Source organism: Tenrec ecaudatus, chromosome 1 (assembly GCF_050624435.1).
Source record: "Tenrec ecaudatus isolate mTenEca1 chromosome 1, mTenEca1.hap1, whole genome shotgun sequence".
In the NCBI taxonomy this organism is placed as follows: domain Eukaryota; kingdom Metazoa; phylum Chordata; class Mammalia; order Afrosoricida; family Tenrecidae; genus Tenrec; species Tenrec ecaudatus.
The window spans coordinates 55,186,666-55,202,447 of record NC_134530.1 but is presented as its reverse complement, the minus strand read 5'-3'; the positions used below and the strand labels follow the sequence as shown (position 1 = coordinate 55,202,447).

Sequence of the window (15,782 nt, the reverse complement as noted above, 5' to 3'; positions counted from 1 at the left end):
GGTCCAGGCCCTTGTTCTAAGGGGGCACACACAGTGGGGGGCTTAACAAGAACATGGGCTTAATCATGAGACTTACCTGCTACCGCTAGCCACAGGAGGCAGGAGGTTCAGAGGCAGGGTGGCCCACTGACCACTGTCTCTCTCCACAGGGCAAGGGACATAGGATGACCCCAGCCTGTCCCCTCTTACTGTCTGTGATTCTGTCCCTGCGCCTGGCCACCGCCTTCGACCCCGCCCCCAGTGCCTGCTCTGCCCTGGCCTCAGGCGTGCTCTACGGGGCCTTCTCGCTGCAGGACCTCTTTCCGACCATCGCCTCGGGCTGCTCCTGGACCCTGGAGAACCCCGACCCCACCAAGTACTCCCTCTACCTGCGCTTCAACCGCCAGGAGCAGGTGTGCACCCACTTTGCCCCCCGCCTGCTGCCCCTGGACCACTACCTGGTCAACTTTACCTGCCTGCGGCCGCGCCCAGAGGAGGCAGCGGGCCAGGCCGAGGCCGAGGCCGAGGCCGAGGCGGGGCGACTTGAAGACGAGAAGGACGAGGAGGAGGCGGCGGCGGAGGAAGCAGCGGGCTTGGAGCTGTGCGGCGGCTCTGGCCCCTTCACCTTCCTGCACTTCGACAAGAACTTCGTGCAGCTCTGCCTGTCGGCCGAGCCCTCCGAGGCCCCCCGCCTGCTCGCGCCCGCCGCCCTGGCCTTCCGCTTTGTGGAGGTGCTGCTCATCAACAACAACAACTCCAGCCAGTTCACCTGCGGTGTGCTCTGCCGCTGGACCGAGGAGTGCGGCCGGGCCGCGGGCCGGGCCTGTGGCTTCGCCCAGCCGGGCTGCAGCTGTCCCGGAGAGGCGGCCGCCGCCCCGGCCGCCACCACACCGGCGGGCCCTCTTGCTGCCCATACCCTGTCCAATGCCCTGGTGCCCGGGGGCCCCACCCCGCCCGCCGAGGCCGACTTGCACTCCGGGAGCAGCAATGACCTGTTCACAACCGAGATGAGATATGGTGAGTCTGGGGCTGGGTGTGTCTTGGGGGCCGCTGGGGCCCATGCCGGGCCCATTGGTGCCCTGCCTTGTTAGGGTGCCGAGGTCACTGAGACCTTGGGACCACCAAGCTCTCTCGCTCTTGGTTAGGGTGGAGAATGGGGTGCCGATGAGGTAATGCCTCGGGAGCCGCAGACCCCTTAGCTGGGCGGTCAGAGAGGCTTCCCGCAGGAAGCCCTGCTTTTGGAAGTGGGCTGAGACCAAGGAGAGGGGCAGTGAGGGCATCTGGGGCACAGGGAGCAGTGTGCACACAGCCCACAGCTGGAGGGACGGCGAGGCTCCCCAGTCTCTGCAGTGCGAGCCATCCCAGAGCTAGCCTGGATGCCGGAGGAGGCTGGGAGCAGGGCCTAACCCTGTGCACACGGGTCAGTGATCCTTGGCAGTGGCCCAGGGTCAGGGCATAGAAGGGCAAGGGAGAATGTGCCTGGGGGAAGACGCCTGAGCGCTGGGGCAGCTTCGGAGGGCTGGGCTGGCTCCACTCCCAGCGTCCCTTGTCCTCCTCCCCCTTGGGGCCCACATCTTCTGGGACGGAGGCCACCAGCTGCTAGAGCTTCCTGCTGACTGGGCAAAAGCTTTGCGAGAGCCCTTGAGTCCTGCCTGCTCCCGCTCCCACCCCAGCCCTCCTCAGCCACAGCGCCCTCCCCTGCTGCCCCCTACCCCATGCTCCTTCTTTCAGCTTCAAGGCCCTGAGACTCTCAGTGGCAGCCCAGGGGGCCTCCTGAGCAGTGCAGGACAGGGACCAGCCAAGTGGCCTGGAAGGGATCAGGGGCTGAGGACATGGGAGGGAGGCAGACCTGGGGTCTGGTCCCTAACTCTCATACTGACAGGTGGACCCATATCTTCTTGGGGCCTCTGTTTCCCCACTTGGTTTGGCGGGCTGCGGAAGGTAGGAGAGAGGCTGGGCACTCAGAGGTGGCAGGGCCCGAGGAGGGCGGAGAGCATGAAGCGAGCGTGCAGCCCCTCCTGCTCCTCTCTGTTTAGCGGGCCAGTGTCCTTGAGTTGGGCACGACCTTTGGGTGTCACCTCCAGTGGGTTCCTTGAATTCTTTGGGACATCAGTTTCTTCCTCTGTAAAATGGACGGATATTTCTTTGGTTTAATTCAAGTGGATTGTTGTCATGGCAACTAGTGCTCTGGGCAGGTGGGGCTCAGCCTTCCCCTAGCCCCTTACCCCCACCCCCAGACAGCTGGCAGTGTGCTCCATCCATGCCAAGTTCCTAGTGGCCCTGCTCTGGCTTCTCCCCCAGGCCAGGTTGGCCTCTTGACAGTGGTCAATGAAGCCGTCCCTGTGACAGCCAGGCCGTGGGCAGGTTACCGGCCCTAGAGGCTGGCCTGGGATTTAGTGCCTGCAGGAAGAAATTGAATTTCGCTTCTTTGTCGAACATCGGCGGAGAGTGCCCTACGTATATCAGGAGGTTTATGGTTCTTCCTGCCTGGCGGCCACTGCCTACAACTCCACAGGAGCCTCCCTCTTGGGGCTTGGCGGAAGGCAGGCTCTTTTGTCGGGCTCTCCCCATGGTCCCTCGGCCCACTGGTCCGCAATGGATGGAGCCAGGCTCTGCCCTCCTGGGCGGGCACCATCTGGGCAGGCTGCCATGTGGAGCACAGAGCCAGGAGCAGCCAGCTGGGCTGAGTGGAAGCCGGAAGCAAAAGTTGGTTGGAAGCCGAGGGTCTTCGGGGGTCAGTGAGGACCAGCGATAAGACAGCACCCCAACTGGGCCTCCCCACCACCCTGAGTACCTCCATGGGGGCCCCTAGGGTTGGAGAAGGGTGAAGATTGAACTCCTGATTGTCTCTGGGCACAAGGCCTGGTATCATCTCTGAGCAGGGAGTCCTGAGCTGGAACTCTTAAGTGCCTTGCCCCTGTCCTACTTGGCATGTCTTAAGACCTCGCCGTGGGGTTGCCCTGCAGGGAGGGCCCCTTGGGGTAAAGGCATGGGGTGATATGGCATCTACTGTGGGCTCACTGGGGTCTAAAGTCATACTGGCCCATCCCCTCCATCTCCCACACCGCCACACCTTTCTTGCTGCCTAACCTCACTGGATGGATTGGTGTTGAGCACCTAGCTTGTGGCATGTGGCAGGAGTGCCTGAGGGCTGGTGGCCTTGTCAGGGCCCCGAGCACCCTATTACCAAACCCTTGGCCTTGTCTCTGCCCCCTTACCTCTCCACCAGGACCAGCTGGCCACAGGTACCAGCTGCAGGAGGATAGGCTGGCACCCAGAGCTGCCAGACCAAGAGCTAGATCCTTGGGGACAGAGGTGAGCAGGAGTGAGACTCCATTCCCACCCTCTGCCAGGCACTGGGGTCGGGTGGGGTGTGCACTTTCTTGAGGACCTCCCGTGTCGGATGAGCTGTGAGGCCACTCCGGGGGCGCTGGGGGGTGGCGGGGCTGGGTTGGTGCCAGAAGAGTGGCTGGGCTGGGCACTGGTGGGCAGTGAAGGGGCGGCAGTGCCTGGGCCCGACTCGGTGTCGAGTGCGCTTGACAAGAGGGTACAGGCGCCTGTTAATTTCACGCAAACTGCCTTTGATAGATCTCTTGTTATTTTTGGTGAGTTGAGCCATGAATTTGTGCCATCTTGCTGCCGCAATCTGTTAAGTGGGGGGAAAGGAAGAAAAAGAAGGCAGGCAGGAAGCAGCTCGGTGGTGGAGGATTGGCACCAAGGATGCTGTGCCGGGGAAGTTGGCTGGGCCCACGAGGGAGGGCCAGCTGCACAGCTCAGCTCCCGGGGGCCGCGCCTGTCCACTGACCCAAAGAGAGGATGGCCCGGCAGAGTGACACTGGGGAGAAGCCCTTGTCCTTCTCCTTTCCATGAGACCACGGTCCCACCTTTGGGTCCCACCTGCTGGCTCATCTCCACTTCATTCAGGCTCCTTTCTGAGGCCACAGCCACCAGTTGAACCTGGCATCTCCTGAGTGTCAGGCCTGGGTGGTAGGAGGGGTTCAAAGCTTGGCTCTACCGCTGCTCTGGTGTAGCTTGAACAAAGTCCTGTCCCTCTTGGGGGCCTGAGAACCCCAGTTCTCGGTGGGTCACTTGCCTGATTCAGCTCCCGGGGCCTCCCACTGCTTAACACGCTCCTCAGCCTGTTGGTCAAGGCCCGTCCTGGACCGGGCTGTGCCTCCTTTACAGCCTCCCCTTTAAATACTGCCCTTACTTCAGGCCTCCCAGCCTTTGCTTGGCCTGTGTCCCTCACTTGTGCACATGGTTAGGTGGCACTTCCATCTTTTCAATCACAGCCCAGACCCAGTCCCCTCTAGGAGGTGACCTCTGACCTGCCCAGCCTGGTCCCAAGCTAGACCTCCCTCCTCTGCTGTCCACTCAGGCTAGCCTGGTCTGCTGGCAGGAAGTGAAGTCCTACCTGCCTGTCTTGGTGGGACAGGGGAGCCCGAGCAGGGACTGTGGTGTCTTCTCAAAGGCCTTCCAGCCAGAGCTCTGCTGAGTGTCCTCTAGCTTTGGCCTGGACCTCTGGACAGAGGGGGACGGAGCACAGTCTCTCCCGGATATCCTCAGCCAGACGGGTTCTGCATGTTCATGGTTTGTAGGGTGAGATGATGCCGGGTCTCTGACCCAAGGTGGACTTGTGGTGGGGGTGGTGCGCAGAGTTGGCCAAGGCTACAAACTGAAGTCACCAGTCCCCGGTTCAGTTCCTGATCCCGATACCTAGGTGGCTGTGGGCAAGTTACTTCGCCCTGTTTTCTGATCTGTCTGATGGGGCCGAGACATGACAGTTCTGTGGTAGAATTCTTGCGCTTCCTGGCCAGTGCACCTCATGTGCACCTGCCCCCTCTATCAGTGGAGAGATTCATGCTACTCCAATGCAGAATAGGTGTCAGTGGAATGGCCACCCCACGGTGGACTAGGAAGACAGGCCTGGCGATCTCCTTCTGAAGATTAGCCAGTGCAAACCCTGCGGATCAAAAGAACAAAGCCTTAGGCCTCCCACTTCCAGGTACCCACACACGCTGCACTGTTAGTTCTGACCCATGTGGACCCTATGCATATACCAAGACGCAACACTGCCCCATCCTGCGCCAACCTCACAATTGTTTTTTTGCCTGAGCCATTGTTGCAGCCACTGTGTCCATCTGCCGTGTTCGGGGCCTTCCTCTTTTTCACTGCGCCTCTATCTTACCAGCATGATGTCCCTTTCCAGGGACTGGCCTCTCTTGGCTACCTATCCAAAGTACGTACGACCGAAGTTTTGCCACCCCTGCCTCTACAGAGCACTCTGTCCGTACTTCTCTCGAGGCAGACTTTTCCCCCTTTTGACAGTTATGGTCCTTTCAACCTTCTTCACCAGCACCTCCATTCAAATGCATGGAGCAGGATTCTTCTTCGGTCTTCCGTTCAGTGTCCACCTTCCCCATGCACATGGGGCAATGGAACATACCGTGGCCTGGGACAGGGGCACCTTAGTCCTCAACGTCACACCCCTGTTTTTCAACACTCTAAAGAGATCTGTGCAGCAGATTGACCCAATGCCGAGCATTGTTTGATCTCTTAACTGCTGCTTCCTTGAGCCTTGATTATGGATCCAAGCAAGACAGAACCCTTGCAATGTCAATCTCTTATCCACTTAGCGTGATGTGACCTATTGGTCCAGTGGTGAGGATTTGGTCCTATACTATATCATCAAAGCCGCTGGTCTCTAATAGACACGTGGGCTTGTGGGATGGAATTCAGACCTCAGAATTAAATCCAGTCACATATAGGCAACTGATTTTCAACAAGGTGTCAAAGGTCATTTAAGAGGGGGCAGAAACGGTGTCTTTAATCATTGGTGCTGGACTGCAGGAAAGTAAAGCAGGACCCATAGCTCACACCACACACAAAAATGAACTCCAAATGGATTAAAGACCTAAGTAAGGGTTAAACCCAAACCACAAAATTCCTCGAAGACAACATATGGAGTAAGCAATTGGATCTCATCGTTTGCAAAAAGAGGATCGCGAACATGACAACAATTACATCCATAGAGGAAGACAAGACAGATACATGGGACTTCATGAGAATTAAAAACTTAGGCTCAGTAAGAGACTTTATTAAAAGAATGAGTTGGCAACCTGCAGACTGGTCCTAAGTCTTCAGGACAGTTTATCCCATATGAGTCCAATCTCTCAAATCCATAGAAAAACAATGCAACAGCGAAAAGACAAACCAATCACAACATGGGCAAAGGACGTTCACCAACCTTCACCAAAGAGGGCATCCAAGCAACCAGCAAACGTGAAGTGACAAGATGTTTACGGTCTTCAGCCAGTGACCTGTGTCACGGAGTTGATTCTGACGCACAGGGACCCTGTGGATGGAGTCCAGTCGCTCCACAGGGTTTGGAAGGCTGTGAGTCTGTACAGGAGCAAAAAAAAAAAAAAGAGCCCTATCTTTCCCCCAGAGAGTGGCTGGTGAGTTTGAACTGCCAACCTTGTATGTCAAAACTACAGCGATCTTACGCTGGCTGAAATGGCACTGAATAAACAAAATAAAAAATTAACATCAAATGTTGGCAATGATGTGGCGTTATTGGAATGTTGCTGGTGGGATTGTACAATGTTAAAACCACTATACTATATGGGATGCACTTTCTCTATAAACTAGGAATAGAATGACTGTGATACAACAAGGAGCCCCAGTGGCACAGAGGCTTGAGCATTATCAGGCTGCTGACTGCAAGGTCAGTGGGTTGAGCCCACCATTTTGGGGGAGCAAGTCTAGGCAGTTTGCTTTTCTAACGATGGACAGACAGCCTACGGAGCCGCCCCGCTCTGCCGACTAGGCTCTGAGTCAGAACAACTCGATGGAAGTGGGTTTGGTTTATGATCCAGCAACGAGGTATATATCCCGGAGACCGAAAAATAATGACCTGAACAGACACATGCACACCCAGGTTCATTGTTGCTTTGTTCGTAATAGCAAATGAAGCCACCGAGGTGCCCATCACTGTAGATGGGTCAGCAGACCGTAGTACATAGGCAAGGACTTCAAAATGTTCGTGGAAATGTGGAATTAAAAGGAAACAGATTTTTTCCCTGCAATTTGTGAAGTCCCCTCTTATGTGCAGTGGAATGCTGCACACCCACAAGGAACAATGATGAGCTTGTGAACCGCAGTGTGACTTGGATGGGCCCAGAGGGCACGAAGCTAAGTGAAATAAGTCAAGCATAGAAGGACAAATATTGGATGAAGGCAAGAACTTTACAGGAAGACAAGAATAGATGACTACAGAGAGACCAGTGTTCGCTGATGGTTCCCGGGAAGGGGGTGGGGGCAGGGAAAGCATGAGTTATACCTTTCAGAGGAGTTCTTTTTGGCGGTGGGAGAAGTGGTGCCTATTGTGGATGTGGTAAACACAGCACAACCGAAGTAAACATGAGTGGTTGAGCACATCTGCATGGGTGAAGGCAGACTGGCATACAGGATACGCACAGATGTATACAGAGGTGAGAACAGAGGTAGATATCTATAATCCCCCACCAGAAAACCAACCAACCCAAATGCACCACCATGAGTTGATTCAGACTCATAAGGACCCTGCAGGCTAGAGTGGAGCTGCCCCTTTGGGTGTCTGAGACTGAATCTTTCTAGGAGCAGACAGCCTCATCTTTCTTTGGAGGAACAGCTGGGGGCTTTGAACTGCTGTCTGTGTGTAACCTGCTAGGCCTTTAGAAGTCTCCTTAGGTACGAACAAATACAGATATGTGAGGCAGGCCCATGGGTATTCATTGAAGACACAATGTAGATGCTCCTAGACACACACCTTCCAACACTGTTTGTTTTCAATTTGAAGGCTTAGGATTAAAACTCATGACCTGCATCCCAGCGAAACAGCGTCTGGGGGGGTCTTTAAAGCTTTTGAATAGCCATCTATGAGTCTTTCCTTGCCAGGAGCAAAGCTGTCAGAAGGTAACCAAGAGTGCAGAGGAGAAACAAGTCTTCAGGAGCCAGGACCTTCAATGTCCTGAGACCAGAAGAACTAGATGGTGCCCAGTGACTCACAGACCATTCCAACTGGGGTCACAGTGGTTGCCTCTGGATAGAATGGGGGGAAATATGGAACAGAACTCATATTCTTATTTGAAAATATTGGAAGAAACAAGTCAGATTTGGAATGGGGGAGAATAGAGGACCCCATGAGACTACCGCCCTTAGATGCGTTTTAAACCTGGCACCACACCTAGCCCCTGAGATGACCTTTCACCAAAATAGCCAGGTGACACACAAAATAAAGGCTGTTGTGAGGTGGTTTGGCGAAGGAAAGAAAGAAGGCAAAGGTAGAAAACCGTTTCAGAAGTTTAGTTAGGAGCTCCCGGGCAAAATTCACGGACCCCTAAGTCAAGGCCAGGGAAATCGGCGCCCGAGAGGGTGGTGAGGGGTTTTATAGTTCAGGTCTGGGGGAAGGGCGTAGCTGAGGAATTTTCCACTGTAGCTTTGTTGCCTGCAGGTCCGGAGCTAAGCAATAGAGTTAAAAGTGGGCAATGAATGTACAAATGTGCTTTACACTATTGATGTATGTATGGATTGTGATGAAAGTTGTATGAGCCCCTAATAAAATGATTTAAAAAAAAGAGCCAAGTAAAATATCAAAAAAATATATACAACTACTCTTTGATATAAAGCTCTTTCCTATATACACATACCCACACACACAAAATAGAGTTAAAAGTTATCTGTAACGGTTAGTCTTCTACACCTGGGCCTGAAGGAGAGGAGGAGGAGTGGGGAAGGGGGTCGGGCCTCTCCTAGTGTCCTTGGAGTTTTCACCAGCTGTATCTCCTAGCCCACCTGCCCTGCTAACCCTGCTTCTGCCTGACAGCTGGTATTCCTTAGAATAAGGTCCTGCTCATCCCCTTATAGAGGGATCTCAGGGAGGAGACGAGCCAGTCAGGGTGCGATGTAGCAAAGGTGAAACATACAACTTTCCTCTAGTTCCCAAATACTTCCTCCTACCCCACTATCATTTTCCCAATTCTGCCTTACAAATCTGGCTAGACCAGAGGTTGTACACTGGTACAGATAGGAACTGGAAACAGGGAATCCAGGATAGATGATCCCTTCAGGACCAGTGGTGTGAGTGGTAATACTGGGAGGGTAGAGGAAGGGTGGGCTGGAAAGGGAAATCTATTGCAAGGATCTACATGTGGCCTCCTTCCTGGGGGACAGACAACAGAAAAATGGGTGAAGGGAGATGTCAGACAGGGCAAGATATGACAAAATTATAATTTATAAATTATCAAGGGTTCATGAAGGAGGGGGAGCTGGTGTCAGGGGCTTAGGTGGAGAGCAAATGTTTTGAGAATGATGAGGTCAATGAATGTACAAACGTGCTTTACAACAACTGATGTATTTGTGGATTGTGATAAGAGTTGTATGAGCCCCTTATAAAATGATTTAAAAAAAAGAATGAGGTCCTCCTTAAAAAATCATCAGTATGCAGGCACAAAGGAGTTGATTGCTCAGAAGCAAGCACGAGACTCTCCAGCGGGCAGAGAAACTGGAGTGGTGTAGTGGGAAGGGAACAGACAGCACAAGAGAATGATGACACATGGTGGTGACGAATGTAACTGCCACCCAACAACTTGGGAGGAAATTGTCAAGTGGGCATCCAACATGCTGGGTCAACTGTCACCAGAACACAGTAAAAGATTATTTAAAACAATAGGGACACCCTCTGGCTCACCGCAGTCTGATCTGCAACTGGGTGTAGAGATGGCAAGGTGTGGGGCTGGGCAGCAGTTTGCTCCATAGTGCACGGGGTTGCCATGGGTTGGGGCTGGCTTGTGGGCAGCTGAGCAGGAGATAGATAGTAGGGCTATTCCATGGGGAAATGGAGAAAGAGCTGTGGGCAACGTGCTTACCATGGTCCTGGCACCTGTTGCTGCTCTCATTAAGTGCCACGGAGTCTTTTCCGACTCGGAGAAACTCTGTGCCAGCGGTTCTCAACCTGTGGGGCGCGACCCCTTTGGGGGTCGAACCACCCTTTCACAGGGGCTGCCTAAGACCATCGGAACTGAGACACCGCTCCTCTCTCTGTCTCCAGGCGGGTCTGCCTACATGCAGAGACGCCCACCTGCGAGTACCTCGTGTGAAGACTGCTACCCATGCGACACCCTGCTTCAAGACACAATTTCATTTATTTGTCATTAGAAATAAATATTTCACAACATATAATTATATATTGTTTTTGTGATTCATCACTATGCTTTCATTGTGTTCAATTTGTAACAATGAAAATACCTCCTGCACATCAGATATTTACACGACGATTCATAACAGTAGCAAAATGACAGTCGTGAAGTTGCAACGAAAATCATTTTATGGTGGGGGGGTTCCCACCACAGGAGGAACTGTGTGAAAGGGCCGCGGCCCAAGGACGGTCGAGGACCCCTGCTCTGTGCACAACAGAGCAGAACCCTGCCTGGCCCTGCGCCACCCTCACAGCTGCTTTGGTGCCGGAGCCCATGGCTGGAACTCCGTGCCAGTCCATCTCCTTCCTCTTTTTGCCGCCCCGCTCCTTTACCAAACACCATCTCCTTCTCCAGGACGGGCCCTCCTGATGAGATGCCCCAAAGCATGTAAGATAAAGTCTCGCCGGCTTTGCCTCCAAGGAGCGCTCTGACTGCACTTCTTCCAGGACAGATCGGTTTGTCCTTTTAGCAGCTCCTCATACTTCCGTTCTTCCCCAGCACCGCAATTCACATGCATCGATTCTTCTTCAGTCTTCTTTATTCAGTGTTCAACTTTCACATGGGCATGAGATGATTGAAAACACCCTGGCTTGGGTCAAGCACACCGTGGTCCTCACAGGAACAACCTGGTTTTTCAATTCTCTATAAAGAGGTAGGTCTTGTGCAGCAGATTCCCTAATGCAGCTTGTCCTTTGGCTTCCCGACGGCTGCTTCCGTGCACATTGGTTGTGAGTCCAGGCAAGATGAAGGCCTTATGCTGGCATCACGGGTCAGGCTGCTAGCTGCAAGGTCAGCAGTTTGAAATTGCCTGCCCCTTCTCGGGAGAAGGATGGGCCTTTCTTTTCATCCCAGAAAGAGTTACCGTCTTGGAAAAGCACAGCAGTAGTTCTACCCTGTCCTGTACGGTTGCTCTGAATCGGAATTGACTCGATGGCAGGGAGTTTTTTTGGTGCCGTTGTGATGAGCCTAATTGATGTGACTGTACTTTGTGTTGGTGTCCGGGGCGGTGGGAGAATGAGGGATTAATCCATGAAAGGGTAGAAATGCCTCCAAAAAGCGGCTGGGTTGGGTTTTGAGGAGGGAATAGGAATTCACTAGCCTGTGAAGCTTTTCTTTCCATTGAATCTCTTTTTAAATCTAATATGTCTGCACAGGGAAATTTATATCCCAACTGGAAAAAAGAGTGTCATTTCCCTTAAATAGAAGGTAACCAGAGAAACCACCACAGTGAAAACAAAGTGGCATGATTACATCCTAGCTAGATGTTGTTCCCTTCTCTGGGTTTGTTAGAAAGAGGAATTAGCAAGTGTTGGAGACGTGTTAAAATCCAGCCCCGCACAGACTTTATCTTCCATGGAAGGATTAAGATGAAGGTGACTGGATAATATCATCTCCACAGAAATACTCTCGGGATGACAAGGGTGGGAGAGAGATACTGTTAATGACATCAGAACCACAGGCATAAGCCAGACTACCCCAGGGAAATTGGCAATGAAACCCCACTGCCATCGAGTGGCTTCTGACTCGTGGTGACCCTGGAGGACAGGCCAGGCCCATAGGGTTTCCAAGGCAGTAAACTTACACAGCAGACGGCCATGTCCCCGCTCCTGTCCCTCTGCAGAAGCCAGTGCATTCGGACAGCTGACATTTCTGACTTCACAGCCGAGCTCTCAACTACTGTTCCATCAGGGATCTTTGTTGACAGTGATTTGGACCTCAAAAGGCATTCAAAGGAACCTAGACAGAGGCCACTCTTTAGTGGCCTGCTGGGGAGCCACCCTAAGGGATCGCCCACCCTGAGGTTCCAGATTCGTGAAACCCTGCTGGCGGCTGGCAGGATGGAGGAGGGCTTTGGCGGCAGAGGGGAGCACAAGCCCGTGAGTAGGCCTGGAGGGATGTCCACCAAGTGCAGCGAGATCGAAGTAAACGGAGGGGCTGGGCCATGGCCCCCGTGGTGGAGGTGGGGCCAAGCACATGGGCCAGCAGGGACTGCCACCCTAAGGCACTAGCGCCGGGCCCTATTGGCTCAGGACCTTGTCACAGTAAGAAGCGGGGCACAGGGAGGCAGGATGAGTCAGATGTGGTCCCTGTTCTCAAGGAGCCATGTGGGGGTGGTGGGGGTGGTGGCAGAGACCCAGCTAGCTCTCAGGATCTGGGTGGACAGGACAGAGAAGAGGCTTGGGGGCGAGAGTCACTGGAGTGGGCCCTAGCCTCTGGGTGTCTGGTCTTGTAGTGGGTTTCAATAGACTACCGGAGTGAGGGGAGGTATCCTAGAATTTTCAAAAGCTACTTCCCTCCACTCCTGGGCCCCCAGGTGGTGTAGTGGTTACAGGGTAGGCTGGTGACCACTAGGTAAGCAGTTCAAAACCACCAGCTACCTCACTGGAGAAAGATGAGACTTTCTACTCCTATAAAGAGTTAGCCTTAGAAACCCACAGGGCCCTGCCTGATTGAGTTGCTATGAGTCAGAATCGAGCGGAGGGCAGTGAGTTTTTGGTTTGGTGGGCTGGCAGCTACAGAGAGTGGGGCGGAGCCAGGCTTCAGCGGGACCCTCAGTGCCTGCCTGCTCCGGGGAGGGTGCCTGCCTAGAGCCGGCTGCTCTGCCTGTCCCCGCTCACTCTCTCTGCGGAAGTGATAATTATTTAACACATTCATGATAAAGCAGGCTGAGGGGGCTGGATGGGGCTGTTTGGGGGGCAGCGTCTGTGGGTCAGAGAGTAGCCGGTGTCTGCAGGCCTGCTCAGGCACAGAGCCCTGGTAGCAGGGCTGAACCAAGGTGACCTCCGTGGGCCTGGGTGGATGAACCCCTACAGAGCACGCTGGCCCTGACTACAGAGTGCTGGGCCTGGGTCTGATGGTCTAGTCTAGGCCCTGCTTGTGAGAGGAGCCAAGGAGACTGAGCCCCCTGCCCAGGACCCCAGATCAAGCAGGACGAGCCCAGAGGCTGGGAAGGAGGAGCCAGCGTGTCCAGCCCTTTTCCAGGAGGCTTCCTGGAAGAGGGGGCATGGGATGTGGAGAAGACTTGGGGACCGCGATGGAGGGAGAACATAAGCAGATGCCGTTTGCATGTTCCTGGGGCAACATCTCCCTTCACTGCGAGATTACCAGCAGGGAGCTAGTGTGGTGGGGGTGCCATCCTTATTTTTAGTTGAAGAACCGGAAGCTCCGAGAGGTGAGGTGACTTGCCGAGGACGCAAAGCAGGGGCAAAGCTGAAAGTCAAGCCTGCGTCTCCCTGCCTCCGAACCACTGTCCTTCCCAGAGAAGAGAAGCACAGGGCTTTGCGGGGTGCTTGCTAGGCAAGGACATCAGCACCAGCCAGGTCGGCAGGGGCTGCCGCAGGTGGACCTGAGCACCAACCCTGAGCTGATGCTGGAAGCTGTGGTAGTGGGGGGCCCAATGGCTGAGCAGGCTCCCAGAGGATCATTCTGGAAGCCACAGGAGACTGGCGGTGAGGGAGGCTGACGTGTAGACTAGGCACGTGGCTGGGGCTGTACACAAGGGCCATCCTCGGTGTGCACAGGAATCAGGGAAGGTGTTTGAAGGGGCCTGACTCAGCTGTGGAGGGTCAGAGCCCAAGCCAGCCTGGTGTGTGAAATCCTCCATTGCCTTTCTCCAGAGGGAGTTTTGCTCCTCATTAAGGAATTGGGGCAAAGGGTCCTCGCGAGGTTGTAAGGGGTGCAGAGCACACGGCGACTGCCACGCTGGGGCTGTGTACTGAATGCCACCTTATTAAAAACAAGACAGACTTGTATGAGGCCAAGAGGGCCTGGGCAGCAGATGTCATCCCTACTCAGGACTGGCAGCCAGAGAACAAGCCGGATTGGCTGCAGGCAGAAAGGACCAGCTGAGCTTACAGAGAGGACCCTTGGAAGGGTATTTAGGGATGCCTGGACCCCTTCCTTGACCCTGCCTGGCTCTGCGTCCCCAGAGCTGGAGCCGGCTCATGCTGAGTGGGATTCATGTGGGCTTCAGTGATGGACACTTCTGGTCCCATCTGTCCCCCAGGGAGCATGGCCTTCATTCACAGTATTGGTTGGGGGATTGAGTGCTGCCCTCTACTTCCAGGTCACAGAGAGAAGGCTGGCATATTCCTTCAATTCTCTGGCCCATCCTAGGACCTGCAGAGCCATGCCAGGGACCTGGGACAAGTTCTGGTTTTCAAATATAGTTGATTAGACACCACAGACACTATCTCTGGGAAAATTGTGGGACTGGCCAGCCCATGGCTGGCAAGCAGGTGGCATAGAACTTTGGGCCTGTAGGCACCAGTGTGACTTGGTGACAAACAGGTCAGGCTGGCTTCTTTCATGGATGGGCTGCAGGTGGCAGGGGTGGGGGGGTGGTATGGTTGTCACAGACATGGTAAGGGACAGGATGTTGGTGGAAGGACTCTCTGCTGGACCTGCCTGAAGCAGTGTCCCCAGAGTGCTGTTACTATATGGGCATCAGGCTTGGGGTGGCCTCGGTGAGGGCCCGAGCCCTGTGTTGGGAGTCTGTTGGAAGGATTGGCTGTGGTGAAGGCTGGCTCGTCAAATTTGTGATGCTGGTGCTGGCTGGTGGGCAGAGCTGATTGGCTTACCTGAGGCATCCAGGTTACAAATGGCTGTTTCCAGTGACCCATTGGAGGCAAGGAGGCCGGGAGCAGTGTGTTCACTGGGGTTCAGGATCCACCTTCAGCCGGATTCTATCCTTGCATTCACTGGGGTCAGGGGGATGACTCAGAGCCTCCCCTTCAAAGAATTCAGAGACAGGAGGTGGTTCAGATAGAAGACAGCCATCTATGATGGAAGGGCATCCAGGGAACAGGGAAAGCTTTACAGACAAGAGGACATTTAAGGTAGGTTTTGAAGGACACGGAGGAGTTTCGTAGGACAAGGAGGAGAACAAGTAGCTATTGAGTGTGGAGGAGAGGATGATCCTGTTATGTCAAGCCTGAGGGCCAGTCAGGAGCGCTGTTGTGGAGACGGGAAGCTAGATAAGACTGGTGCGTGGTAGAGAGGTGGGTCGGGTGGCCTGGGGAGTGGTGGGTCCCAGGAGCTGACTGAGCCTTGGGGGTGGCTGTGCAGCCAGAGCAGGACAAAGTGTGGGTGGCTGATGGGGAAAGCAAAGGGGGAGGTAGACCAGCCAAGGACACTGGGGAGACAGGCTAGGCAGACAGGCCAGAGAAAATCCCGAGTCAGGCAAGTTTCAAGGAGGGAGCAGTCAGGGCCAAATGCTACTGAGGGGTCAAGCGAGACCAGGCCTGCGAAGTGTCCGCAGGCCTTAGCGACAAGCACGGTGCTGATGACTCTGTCAGAAACCGTTTCCGCCAGAGATGTGGGCAGAAGCCAGGCTGCGGTGGATTCATAGAGGAAGTGACTTTGGAGCCAGGAAAGGAGTGACAGGTGAGAAACTGGAGTGCCAGCTTGTGGACCATTCTTCGGGGCTGACGACAAGCTGGGCGCACATCGGGAGGAGGGTCCCCCCAGCATGGAGGGGCCTGGGCAATGCTGGGCTGCCTGGAGGAGGGGGGAAGCTGATGGGAGGCTGGAGAGAGAATCTCTCTTAGAGGGTGGTCACAGCCC

The 15,782-nt window shown here is 54.5% G+C and overlaps 1 protein-coding gene across 4 annotated transcripts in view; it reads left to right on the top strand.

Annotated features, from left to right (window-relative positions):
* Positions 1–15,782, top strand: part of ADGRB2 (adhesion G protein-coupled receptor B2) — a 42,298-nt gene that overhangs the window by 7,536 nt on the left and 18,980 nt on the right. For all 4 annotated transcript variants that reach the window (XM_075553402.1, XM_075553399.1, XM_075553397.1 and 1 more), the window contains exon 2: positions 150–996. In XM_075553402.1, coding sequence (XP_075409517.1) covers positions 165–996 — 832 coding nt within the window. In that variant the 5' untranslated portion in view covers positions 150–164. The remainder of the gene's footprint in view (positions 1–149; positions 997–15,782) is intronic.